At 43.2% G+C, this 14158-nt stretch overlaps 1 protein-coding gene across 2 annotated transcripts in view; it reads right to left on the bottom strand.

Annotated features, from left to right (window-relative positions):
* The window catches only part of ATG2B (autophagy related 2B), a 516631-nt gene that overhangs the window by 378434 nt on the left and 124039 nt on the right, over window positions 1–14158 (bottom strand). For both annotated transcript variants that reach the window (XM_053697497.1, XM_053697498.1), the window contains exon 16: window positions 1733–1835. In XM_053697497.1, the coding sequence (XP_053553472.1) occupies window positions 1733–1835 (103 nt within the window). The remainder of the gene's footprint in view (window positions 1–1732; window positions 1836–14158) is intronic.

The raw sequence follows: 14158 nt of genomic DNA, 5'->3' as shown, positions 1-14158 counted from the left end.
CATCTATATAAAGTAGATAGCCAAACCAGTACTGAAACGAGAATCAGTAGAGGTAATGGTATATAAGAGTATATCGTCGATCTGAAAAGGGAGGTAGGAGAAGAAATCTCTACGACCAATAACAGAGAACCTATGAAATAGATCCCCTAGAGGAAGACCATTGTATTCAAATAGGCAATACTCTCTCACATCCATCTGACATTCACTGCACTCTGAGAGGAAAACCGGGCTTCAGCCTGCTGCGAAACGCATATCAATGTAGAATCAAGCACAAACTTACTTCACCACCTCCATGGGAGGCAAAGTTTGTAAAATTGAATTGTGGGTGTGGTGAGGGGTGTATTTATAGGCATTTTGAGGTTTGGGAAACTTTGCCCCTCCTGGTAGGAATGTATATCCCATACGTCACTAGCTCATGGACTCTTGCTAATTACATGAAAGAAATATATATTTGAAGTATATATATATATATTTGAAGTGTATATATATATATATATATATATATATATTATATATGATATATATATTTTTCTGTCTGAGGAAGGGGCTAAATACCCCGAAACGTCACAATAAAAAGAAAAAAACTTTGGATTTAATACCGGAGAGTGCCTGTCTATTTTTGAAGTGTGGATACAAATGTTCAGGAGCACCCTGGATAATTGCCTTATTTTTTTGGAGAGTGCTGGTCTATAATTGAATGAAGTATATATATATATATATATATATATATATATATATACACACATACACACACACATATATATATATATACATACACACACACACATTTAGACATATATGTGCAGATTATAGCCCTTTCTACTCAAATACCTTATCATATACCATATACCTTTTAAACTTTATAATAAAAAAGTGTAATATTTTTATTAGAAAGTCTATATATGAGTGTAGCACTTTAATGTAACAGAGTTACGTTGTGATTGGTACACATTTTCCTTTTTTTATTTTATTACCCTAACCCTTTACATGAGGAGTTATCCAGACAAGTGCAATTTTAGTTTGCTTTGGTACACAGGCGCAGGCTCTAAAAGTAGTGTGCTGCTTGTAATCTGGCCCTAACAGGCCCATTTATCAAGCTCCGTATGGAGCTTGAAGGGCCGTGTTTCTGGCGAGTCTTCAGACTCGCCAGAAACACAACTTATGAAGCAGCGGTCTAAAGATCGCTGCTCCATAACCCTGTCCGCCTGCTCTGAACAGGCGGACAGGAATCGCCGGACATCAACCCGATCGAATACGATCGGGTTGATTGACAGCTCCCTGCTGGCGGCCGATTGGCCGCGAGTCAGCAGGGGGCGGCGTTGCACCAGCAGCTCTTGTGAGCTGCTGGTGCAATGTTAAATGCGGAGAGCGTATTGCTCTCCGCATTTAGCGAGGTCTTGCGGACCTGATCCGCAGTGTCGGATCAGGTCCGCAAGCCCTTTGATAAATGGGCCTGTTTGTGTTTAAATGTTCTAATATTCATATTTAATTTTAGTTTTATTAAGTATTTTTTCCTTTACTGAAATTTAACCTTGCCCATATTTTATATTTTTCAGCTCTACGTTTTCAAATAATAGAAATAAAAAATGGATATATTACATTATATAACAAAATGTGACTAATTAGGGATGACAACTTCAGTAAAGCACTAAACATACACAGAATACACATTTTCTAGGTCTTTTTAAAATCAGTTAAAAATAATGTATAAAGACAATATTAAAAATGCAACCTTGGCCAGTCAAAATTATCAGATGTTGTCAAATCTCCGTCCAGGCCACTGCACACTCTGATGAAGGGTATCTGGGGACCCTCAGTCTCCTCTTGAAAGGCTCCTGAAGTTGAGAGAAAATGGAAGAATGTAGGCTCTTTTCAGTATAAAATGAATATATATGTTTAAAAGGGAAATGAAACCCACATTTTTACTTCCATCATTTAAATAGAGCATGCATTTTTAAATAACTTTCCAATTTATTTCTATTATCTAATTTGTTTTGTTTTCTTTGTATCCTTTGTTGACAAGAATACCTAGGTAGGCTCTGAAGCTGCCGATTGGTGGTTGCACACACTCACCGGCCAATTTATTAGGTACACCTGTTCAATTGCATGGTAACACAAATTGCTAATCAGCTAGTCACATGGCAGCAACTCAATGCACTTAGGCATCTAGACGTGGTAAAGACGACTTGCTGAAGTTCAAACCGAGCATCAGAATGGGGAAGAAAGGGGATTTAAGTGGAGTTTGAACGTGGCATGGTTGTTGATGCCAGACGGGCTGATTTGAGTATTTCAAAAACTGCTGATCTACTGGGATTTTCATGCACAACCATCTCTAGGGTTTACAGAGAATGGTTCAAAAAACATAATTTATGCTTACCTGATAAATTTATTTCTCTTGTAGTGTATCCAGTCCAAGGATCATCCATTACTTGTGGGATATTCTCCTTCCCAACAGGAAGTTGCAAGAGGATCACCCACAGCAGAGCTGCTACATAGCTCCTCCCCTCACTGCCATATCCAGTCATTCGACCGAAAGAAGCCGAGAAAGGAGAAACCATAGGGTGCAGTGGTGACTGTAGTTTAATTAAAATTTAGACCTGCCTGAAAAGGACAGGGCGGGCCGTGGACTGGATACACTACAAGAGAAATAAATTTATCAGGTAAGCATAAATTATGTTTTCTCTTAAGTGTATCCAGTCCACGGATCATCCATTACTTGTGGGATACCAATACCAAAGTTAAAGTACACGGATGATGGGAGGGACAAGGCAGGAACTTAAACGGAAGGAACCACTGCCTGTAGAACCTTTCTTCCAAAAACAGCCTCCGAAGAAGCAAAAGTATCAAATTTGGAAAATTTGGAAAAAGTATGAAGGGAAGACCAAGTTGCAGCCTTGCAAATCTGTTCAACAGAGGCCTCATTTTTAAAGGCCCAGGTGGAAGCCACAGCTCTAGTAGAATGAGTGTAATCCTTTCAGGAGGCTGCTGTCCAGCAGTCTCATAGGCTAAACGGATTATACTCCGAAGCCAAAAAGAAAGAGAGGTTGCCGAGGCCTTCTGACCTCTCCTCTGTCCAGAGTAAACAACAATCAGGTTAGATGTTTGGCGAAAATCTTTAGTAGCCTGTAAGTAAAACTTCAAGGCACGGACTACGTCTAGATTATGCAAAAGACGTTCCTTCTTTGAAGAAGGATTAGGACATAATGATGGAACAACAACCTCTTGATTGATATTCTTGTTAGAAACCACCTTAGGTAAAAACCCAGGTTTTGTACGCAGAACAACTTTATCTGAATGAAAGATCAGATAAGGAGAATCACAATGTAAGGCAGATAACTCCGAGACTCTTCGAGCCAAGGAAATAGCCATCAGAAAAAGAACTTTAAGAACCAAGTTTAAGCTCCATGGACGAGCAACAGGTTTAAACACAGGCTTAATTCTAACTAAAGCCTGACAAAATGCCTGAATGTCTGGAACTTCTGCCAGACGCTTGTGTAAAAGAATAGACAGAGCAGAAATCTGTCCCTTTAAAGAACTAGCTGATAATCCTTTGTCCAAACCCTCTCTGAGGAAGGACAATATCCTAGGAATCCTAACCCTACTCCATGAGTAATTCTTGGATTCACACCAATGAAGATATTTACGCCATATCTTGTGGTAAATTTTCCTGGTGACAGGCTTTCGTGCCTGTATTAAGGTATCAATTACTGACTCGGAAAAGCCACGCTTTGATAGGATCAAGCGTTCAATCTCCATGCAGTCAGTCTCAGAGAAAGTAGATTTGGATGATTGAAAGGACCTTGTATTAGAAGGTCTTGTCTCAGAGAAAGAGTCCATGATGGAAAGGATGACATGTCCACTAGGTCTGCATACCAGGTCCTGCGTGGCCACGCAGGCGCTATCAATATCACCGATGCTCTTTCCTGTTTGATTTTGGCAATCAGACGAGGGAGCAGAGGAAACGGTGAAAACACATAAGCCAGGTTGAAGAACCAAGGCGCTGCTAGAGCATCTATCAGTGCCCCTTCTGGGTCCCTGGACCTGGATCCGTAACAAGGAAGCTTGGGGTTCTGGCGAGACGCCATGAGATCCAATTCTGGTTTGCCCCAACGGAGAACCAATTGAGCAAACACCTCCGGATGGAGTTCCCATTCCCCCGGATGAAAAGTCTGACGACTTAGAAAATCCGCCTCCCAGTTCTCTACACCTGGGATATGGATCGCTGAAAGGTGGCAAGAGTGAGTCTCTGCCCAGCGAATTATCTTGGAGACTTCTGACATCGCTAGGGAACTCCTGGTTCCCCCTTGATGGTTGATGTAAGCCACAGTCGTGATGTTGTCCGACTGAAATCTGAACCATGAACCCTGAGCCTTCAGGGAGTTCCAGACTGCATCCCAACCTAGAAGGCTGGCATCTGTTACAATTGTCCAATCTGGTCTGCGAAAGGTCATACCCTTGGACAGATGGGCCCGAGATAACCACCAGAGAAGAGAATCTCTGGTTTCCTGATCCAGATTTAGTAGAGGGGACAAATCTGTGTAATCCCCATTCCAATGACTGAGCATGCATAATTGCAGCGGTCTGAGATGCAGGCGCGCGAATGGCACTATGTCCATTAAGCCGATTACTTCCATGCACTGAGCCACCGTGGGGCGCGGAATGGAGTGAAGAACACAGCAAGCATTTAGAAGTTTTGATAACCTGGACTCCGTCAGGTAAATTTTCATTTCTACAGAATCTATTAGAGTCCCTAGGAAGGAAACCCTCGTGAGAGGAGATAGAGAACTCTTTTCTTCGTTCACTTTCCACCCATGCGACCTCAGGAATGCCAGAACTATCTCTGTATGAAATTTGGCAATTTGAAAGCTTGACGCCTGTATCAGGATATCGTCCCGGTAAGGAGCCACCACTATGCCTCGCGGTCTTAGGACCGCCAGAAGTGAGCCCAGAACCTTTGTAAAAATTCTTGGGGCTGTAGCCAACCCGAATGGAAGAGCTACAAATTGGTAATGCCTGTCTAGAAAGGCAAACCTCAGCAACTGATGATGATTCTTGTGAATCGGAATGTGAAGGTAGGCATCCTTTAAGTCCACTGTGGTCATGTACTGACCCTCTTAGATCATGGGTAAAATGGTTCGAATAGTTTCCATCTTGAATGACGGAACTCTGAGGAATTTGTTTAGGATCTTTAAATCCAAAATTGGTCTGAAGTTTCCCTCTTTTTTGGGAACCACAAACAGATTTGAAAAAAAACCCTGTCCTTGTTCCGTCCGTGGAACTGGATGGATCACTCCCATTACAAGGAGATCTTGTACGCAGCTTAGCAATGCCTCTTTCTTTATCTGGTTTGCAGATAATCTTGAAAGGTGAAATCTCCCTTGTGGAGGAGAAGCTTTGAAGTCCAGAAGATATCCATGAGATATGATCTCCAACGCCCATGGATCCTGAACATCTCTTGCCCACGCCTGGGCAAAGAGAGAGAGTCTGCCCCCTACTAGATCCGTTGTCGGATAGGGGCCGCTCCTTCATACTGTTTTAGAGGCAGCAGCAGGCTTTCTGGCCTGCTTGCCCTTGTTTCAGGACTGGTTAGGTTTCCATGCCTGCTTGGATTGAGCAAAAGTTCCCTCTTGTTTTGAAGCAGAGGAAGTTGATGCTGCACCTGCCTTGAAATTTCGAAAGGCACGAAAATTAGACTGTTTGGCCTTTGATTTGGCCCTGTCCTGAGGAAGGGTATGACCCTTACCTCCAGTAATGTCAGCAATAATTTCTTTCAAACCAGGCCCGAATAAGGTCTGCCCCTTGAAAGGAATGTTGAGTAATTTAGACTTTGAAGTCACATCAGCTGACCAGGATTTGAGCCATAGCGCCCTACGCGCCTGGATGGCGAATCCGGAATTCTTAGCCGTTAGTTTAGTCAAATGAACAATGGCATCAGAAACAAATGAGTTAGCTAGCTTAAGAGTTCTAAGCTTGTCAACAATTTCAGTCAATGGAGCTGTATGGATGGCCTCTTCCAGGGCCTCAAACCAGAATGCCGCCGCAGCAGTGACAGGCGCAATGCATGCAAGGGGCTGTAAAATAAAACCTTGTTGAATAAACATTTTCTTAAGGTAACCCTCTAATTTTTTATCCATTGGATCTGAAAAAGCACAACTGTCCTCAACCGGGATAGTGGTACGCTTTGCTAAAGTAGAAACTGCTCCCTCCACCTTAGGGACAGTCTGCCATAAGTCCCGTGTAGTGGCATCTATTGGAAAAAAAATTCTAAATATAGGAGGTGGGGAAAAGGGCACACCGGGCCTATCCCACTCCTTACTAATAATTTATGTAAGCCTTTTAGGTATTGGAAAAATATCAGTACTCGCCGGCACTGCATAGTATTTATCCAGCCTACACAATTTCTCTGGCACTGCAATTGTGTCACAGTCATTCAGAGCAGCAAATACCGCCCCAAGCAATACACGGAGGTTCTCAAGCTTAAATTTTAAATTAGAAATCTCTGAATCAGGTCTCCCCGATTCAGAGACGTCACCCACAGACTGAAGCTCTCCGTCCTCAGGTTCTGCATATTGTGACGCAGTATCAGACATGGCTCTTACAGCATCTACGCGCTCTGTATCTCGTCTAACCCCAGAGCTATCGCGCTTGCCTCTCAATTCAGGCAATCTGGATAATACCTCTGACAGGGTATTATTCATGATTGCAGCCATGTCCTGCAAAGTAATCGCTATGGGCGTCCCTGATGTACTTGGCGCTATATTAGCGTGCGTCCCTTGAGCGGGAGGCGAAGGGTCCGACACGTGGGGAGAGTTAGTCGGCATAACTTCCCCCTCGACAGACCCCTCTGGTGACAATTCTTTTATAGATAAAGACTGATCTTTACTGTTTAAGGTGAAATCAATACATTTAGTACACATTCTCCTATGGGGCTCCACCATGGCTTTTAAACATAATGAACAAGTGGCTTCCTCTGTGTCAGACATGTTTGTACAGACTAGCAATGAGACTAGCAAGCTTGGAAAACACTTTAAAGCAAGTTAACAAGCAATATAAAAAACGTTACTGTGCCTTTAAGAGAAACAAATTTTGACAAAATTTGAAATAACAGTGAAAAAAGGCAGTTACACTAACAAAATTTTTACAGTGTATGTAACAAGTCAGCAGAGCATTGCACCCACTTGCAAATGGATGATTAACCCCTTAATAACAAAAACAGAATAATAAATGACAAAAACGTTTTTTAAACACGGTCACAACAACTGCCACAGTCTACTGTGATTGTTACCCTCCTCAAACACGACTTTGAAGCCTTTTGAGCCCTTCAGAGATGTCCTGTATCATGCAGAGGGAAGCTGAATGTCTCTGTCAGTATTTTTATCTGCACAGAAAAGCACTAAAATAGGCCCTTCCCACTCATATTGCAACAGTGGAAAGCCTGTTTCTAGGCAAAAATCAAACCAGCCATGTGGAAAAAAACTAGGCCTCAATAAGTTTTGTCACCAAACATATATAAAAACGATTAACATGCCAGCAAACGTTTTATATTACACTTTTATATGAGTATGTAACTCTGTTAATAAGCCTGATACCAGTCGCTATCACTGCATTTAAGGCTTAACTTACATTAATCCGGTATCAGCAGCATTTTTCTAGCAAATTCCATCCCTAGAAATATATTAACTGCACATACCTTATTGCAGGAAAACCTGCACGCCATTCCCTCTCTGAAGTTACCTCACTCCTCAGAATATGTGAGAACAGCCATGGATCTTAGTTACTTCTGCTAAGATCATAGAAAATGCAGGCAGATTCTTCTTCTAAATACTGCCTGAGATAAACAGTACACTCCGGTACCATTTAAAAATAACAAACTTTTGATTGAAGTTAAAAAACTAACTATAATACACCACTCTCCTCTTACTACGTCCATCTTTGTTGAGAGTTGCAAGAGAATGACTGGATATGGCAGTGAGGGGAGGAGCTATGTAGCAGCTCTGCTGTGGGTGATCCTCTTGCAACTTCCTGTTGGGAAGGAGAATATCCCACAAGTAATGGATGATCCGTGGACTGGATACACTTAACAAGAGAAAAGAGTGGCAGTTGTGTGGACGACAATGCCTTCTTGATATCAGAGGAGAATGGGCAAACTGCTTCGAGATGATAGGAAGTCAACAGTAACTCAAATAACCACTTGTTACAACCAAGGTATGCAGAATACCATCTCTGAATGCACAACACGTCGAACCTTGAAGCAAATGGGCTACAGGAGCAGAAGACCACACCGGGTGCCACTTCTGTCAGAATAGGAAACTGAGGCTACAATTTGCACAGGCTCATCAAAATTGGACAATAGAAGATTGGAAAAAAGTTGCCTGGTCTGATGAGTCTCGATTTCAGCTACATCATTCAGATGGTAGGGTCAGAATTTGGCGTAAACATGAAAGCATGGATCCATCCTGCCTTGTATCAACGGATCAGGCTGGTGGTGTAATGGTGTAGGGGATATTTTCTTGGCACACTTTGAGCCCCATAGTACCAATTGAGCATCGTTTAAATTCCACGGCCTACCTGAATATTGTTGCTGACCATGTCCATCCCTTTATGACTACAGTGTACCCATCTTCTAATGGCTACTTCCAGCAGGATAATGCACCATGTCACAAAGCTGAAATCACCTCAAACTGGTTTCTTGAAGATGGCAATGAGTTCACTGTACTCCAATGGCCTCTACAGTCACCAGATATTAATCCAATAGAGCACCTTTGGGATGTGGTGCAACGGGAGATTTGCATCATGGATGTGCAGCCGACAAATATGCAGCAACTGCGTGATGCTATCATGTCAATATGGACCAAATTGTCTGAGAAATGTTTCCAACACCTTTTTGAATCTATGCCACAAAGAATTAAGGCAGTTCTGAAGGCAAAAGGAGGTCCAACCCGGTACTAGCAAGGTGTACCTAATAAAGTGGCTGGTGAGTGCATATGCTGTATTTATATTGGTGGCTGTACATATAGCTCAGAGTAGTGCATTCCTGCTCTTTCAACAAAGGATAGCAAGAGAATAAAGCAAATAAGATAAGAGAAGTAAAATGGAAAGTTGTTAAAAATTGTATTCGCTATCTGAAGCATGAAAGATAAATTTTGGGTTGCATATCCCTTTAATAGTACAACTTCTATCTCCTCCTATAATTAGCCCAACTTAGTAGTCTTCAGTCATGCTAGGCCAATTCCACACTCACCCAATCAGTTCACAGATCTGTAAAAGGGACACAAACTTTCATTAAACATGGCAGAATTGCATAACCAACAAGCACACATTAAAAGACAATTCAATAACAATTATGAGAAAACTCTAAAAGATTACTTTCATATCCCTCCCCCTGTGACAGCCATTAGCCAATCACAGGCAAATAAACATATATAATGAGATCACTTACACAAGCTCAGCAGGGGCTGGTGCCTTGAAAAGTGTGCATATGAAAAGAATGTGCACAATTTGATAAAGGTTATAAATTGGGGGGGGGGGGATTTTTTTTTTTAATTGCACGCTTTATCTGAATCTTGAAAGTTTAAATTTTTTACCTGTGTCGCCAACTATAATATTCCCAAGGTAAATTCAATTTCAATATACTTCTATTAGCAAAAAATGCTTCTAGTAAAAGTTATCACTGTTCCAGAGGCATACGCACATATGCTATGTGTGACTAGAGGATCTGGATTCAAACACCATGAGCCTACTCAGAGAGCTGGTGGTGGTTTGCATTTCATCAGTGAAACCTTCAGATACATACAATTTTAAACAACTTTTCTATTCCCTTTTGCTATCTAATTTACTTAGTATCCTTTGTTGAAAATGATACCTAGGTAAGATCAGGAGCTGGGCTCTAGCTGCACATATATGCCTCTTGTCATTGGCTTACAGATGTGTTTAGCTAGCTCCCAGTAGTGCCTTGCGGCTCCTTCAATATGGGATACAAGAATAAAAGGGACAGTCTAGTCAAAATAAAACTTTCATGATTCAGATAGGGCATTCAATTTTATACAACTTTGCAATTTACTTTTATCATCAAATTTGCTTTGTTCTCTTGGTATTCTTTGTATAAAGCTAAACCTAGGTATGCTCATACGCTCATTTCTAAGCCGTCAAACTGCCTCTTATCTTAGTGCATTTTGACAGCTTTTCACAGTTAAGACGGTTAGTTCATGTGTGTCATATAGATAACATTGTGCTTACTCCTGTGGAGTTATTTAAGAGTCAGCACTGATTGGCTAAAGGGCATGTCTGTCAAAAGGGCGGAAATAAGGGGTCAGTCTGCAGAGACTTAGAAACAAGATAATCACAGAGGTAAAAAGTGTATTAATATAACAGTGTTGGTTATGCAAAACTGGGGAATGGGTAATAAAGGGATAATCTATCTTTTTAAACAATACAAATTATGGAGAAACAGTCCCTTTAAGCAAAATTGATCATAGAAATAAATCTTAAAGTGGTTTTAAAAATTGTATGCTTTATCCAAATTATGAAAAGTAAAAAAAAACTATTTCCGGTCCCATTAAATTGCATCATACAAGCCACTGCTGTTTAAATGCTGTTGCATGGGGCCCTCGTGGCATATGTCCATATGCCACTGAAAAACATTATTAACATTTACTAAAAGCATTTTTGCTAATGGAAGTATTCTGAAAAAAAAAATTCTATTTAAATTTGAAATGCACATTTAAATTGTCACCTTTGTATCCCTTTAAAAGCATAACCTATGAAGCTATTATGCTACAGAAATACTTTAAAAAGGGCCTTATTTAAAAATAATACACATAGTCATCATGTGTAAAATAAATAAAAACTAGTCCTAAAGCCCGTTCACACGGGCCATTTCTTGCAGTACAGCGGTCCCAACCCTTGCGCTTTCTCACTCCCCCTCTCTTTTGCTCTCTCTCTCTCCCCCTCTCTTTGAGCTCTCTCTCCCCCTCTCTTTTGCGCTCTCCTCCTCTCTTTTGTGCTCCCTCCCCCCTCTCTTTTGCGCTCTCTCTCTCCCCCTCTCTTTTGCGCTCTCTCTCTCCCCCTCTCTTTTGCGCTCTCTCTCTCCCCCTCTCTTTTGCGGTCTCTCTCTATCCCCCTCTCTTTTTCGCTCTCTCTCTCCCCATCTCTTTTGCGCTCTCTCCCCCCCCTCTCTCACTCCCCTCTCTTTTGTACTCTCTCTCCCCCCTTTCTTTTGTGCTCTCTCTCTCCCCCTCTTTTGCGCTCTCTCTCTCCCACCCTTTCTTTTGCGCTCTCTCTCCCACCCTCTCTTTTGCGCTCTCTCTCCCACCCTCTCTTTTGCGCTCACTCTCCCACCCTCTCTTTTGCGCTCTCTCTCCCCCTCTCTTGTGCGCTCTTTCTCCCCCTCTCTTGTGCGCTCTCTCTCCCCCCTCTTTTGCGCTCTCTCTCTCCCCCCTCTTTTGCGCTCTCGCTCCCACCCTTTCTTTTGCGCTCTCTCAACCCCTCTCTTTTGAGCTCTCTCCCCCCTCTTTTGCGCTCTCTCTCTCCCCCTCTTTTGCGCTCTCTCTCTCCCCCCTCTTTTGCTCTCTCTCTCTCCCCCCCTCTTTTGCGCTCTCTCTTCCCCCCTCTCTTGTGCGCTCTTTCTCCCCCTCTCTTGTGCGCTCTCTCTCCCCCCTCTTTTGCGCTCTCTCTCTCCCCCCTCTTTTGCGCTCTCGCTCCCACCCTTTCTTTTGCGCTCTCTCAACCCCTCTCTTTTGAGCTCTCTCCCCCCTCTTTTGCGCTCTCTCTCTCCCCCCTCTTTTGCGCTCTCTCTCTCCCCCCTCTTTTGCTCTCTCTCTCTCCCCCCTCTTTTGCGCTCTCTCTTACCCCCCTCTCTTTTGCGCTCTCTCTTACCCCCCTCTCTTTTGCGCTCTCTCTTCCCCCTCTCTTTTGCGCTCTCTCTTCCCCCTCTCTTTTGCGCTCTCTCTTCCCCCTCTCTTTTGCGCTCTCTCTTCCCCCTCTCTTTTGCGCTCTCTCTTCCCCCTCTCTTTTGCGCTCTCTCTTCCCCCTCTCTTTTGCGCTCTCTCTTCCCCCTCTCTTTTGCGCTCTCTCTTCCCCCTCTCTTTTGCGCTCTCTCTTCCTCCTCTCTTTTGCGCTCTCTCTTCCCCCTCTCTTTTGCGCTCTTTCTCCCCCCTCTCTTTTGCGCTCTTTCTCCCCCCTCTCTTTTGCGCTCTCTCTCCCCCTCTCTCTTTTGCTGTCTCTCTCCCACTGTCTTTTGCCGTCTCTCTCCCCTCTCTTTTGCTGTCTCTCTCCCCCTGTCTTTTGCTGTCTCTCTCCCCCTCTCTTTTGCTGTCTCTCTCCCCCTCTCTTTTGCTGTCTCTCTCCCCCTCTCTCTTTTGCTGTCTCTCCCCCCCTCTCTTTTGCTGTCTCTCTCCCCCTCTCTCTTTTGCTGTCTTTCTCCCCTCTCTTTTGCTGTCTCTCTCCCCTCTCTTTTGCTGTCTCTCTCCCCTCTTTTGCTGTCTCTCTCCCCTTCTCTCTTTTGCTGTCTCTCTCCCCCTTGTCTTTTGCTGTCTCTCTCCCCCCTCTCTATCCCTCTCCCCTCTCTATCTCTCTCCCATCTGACTTCCACGCGACAGACCACGCCCCCTTTACGCCCGGTCACGCCCCCTTCGCGGCTATTCACGCCCCCCGCTCACGCTCACTTCTTCTGCCGGAGATCATCAGCTAGACAGGGACTCAAAGGCCAGGTGTGTTTGTCCTCGTGCTGTCTCTACTGCGCATGACAGCTTCGGACAAACACACTTGGCCTTTTATAATATAGGATGCTTATACACAATGCTAAGTTTACTGCCACGTTAATGTACGATTATCACTTCAGTGAGAAAATCTCACAAGAGCTTTTGCCGGGGTATCCTGCAACATATTCTATATCTGGCCCTATGTCACTGGATATTTTTAGGAAATGTATTATTTGCGCGTTAAATAGTCATTGATGTGCAGCATATAAAGGGACACTGAACCCAAATTTTTTCTTTCATGATTCAGATAGAGCAGGCAATTTTAAGCAATTTTCTCTTTTACTCCTATTATCAATTTGTATTCATTCTCTTGGTATCTTTATTTGAAAAATCCTGAATGTAAGCTTAGGAGCAGGCCCATCTTTGGCTTAGCACCTGGGTAGCGCTTGCTGATTGGTGGCTAAATGCAGACGCCAATCAGCAAGCGCAACCCAGGGTTCTGAAACAAAAATATGACAGCTCGTAAGCTTAGATACCTGCTTTTTCAAATAAAGATGCCAAGAGAACGAAGAAAATTGATAATAGGAGTAAATTAAAAAGTTGCTTAAAAACAGAATTTATGCTTACCTGATAAATTACTTTCTCCAACGGTGTGTCCGGTCCACGGCGTCATCCTTACTTGTGGGATATTCTCCTCCCCAACAGGAAATGGCAAAGAGTCCCAGCAAAGCTGGTCACATGATCCCTCCTAGGCTCCGCCCACCCCAGTCATTCGACCGACGGACAGGAGGAAATATATATAGGAGAAACCATATGATACCGTGGTCACTGTAGTTAGAGAAAATAATTAATCAGACCTGATTAAAAAACCAGGGCGGGCCGTGGACCGGACACACCGTTGGAGAAAGTAATTTATCAGGTAAGCATAAATTCTGTTTTCTCCAACATTGGTGTGTCCGGTCCACGGCGTCATCCTTACTTGTGGAAACCAATACCAAAGCTTTAGGACACGGATGAAGGGAGGGAGCAAATCAGGTCACCTAAATGGAAGGCACCACGGCTTGCAAAACCTTTCTCCCAAAAATAGCCTCCGAAGAAGCAAAAGTATCAAATTTGTAAAATTTGGCAAAAGTGTGCAGTGAAGACCAAGTCGCTGCCTTACATATCTGGTCAACAGAAGCCTCGTTCTTGAAGGCCCATGTGGAAGCCACAGCCCTAGTGGAGTGAGCTGTGATTCTTTCAGGAGGCTGCCGTCCGGCAGTCTCATAAGCCAATCGGATAATGCTTTTAAGCCAAAAGGAAAGAGAGGTAGAAGTCACTTTTTGTCCTCTCCTTTTACCAGAATAAACAACAAACAAGGAAGATGTTTGTCTGAAATCTTTAGTAGCCTCTAAATAGAATTTTAGAGCACGGACTACGTCCAAATTGTGTAACAAACGTTCCTTCTTTGAAACTGGATT

The sequence above is a fragment of the Bombina bombina genome, chromosome 1 (genome assembly GCF_027579735.1).
Source record: "Bombina bombina isolate aBomBom1 chromosome 1, aBomBom1.pri, whole genome shotgun sequence".
NCBI lineage: Eukaryota > Metazoa > Chordata > Amphibia > Anura > Bombinatoridae > Bombina > Bombina bombina.
Note: the sequence above shows the minus strand (reverse complement) of the source record. Positions and strands in the feature narration are given on the sequence as shown.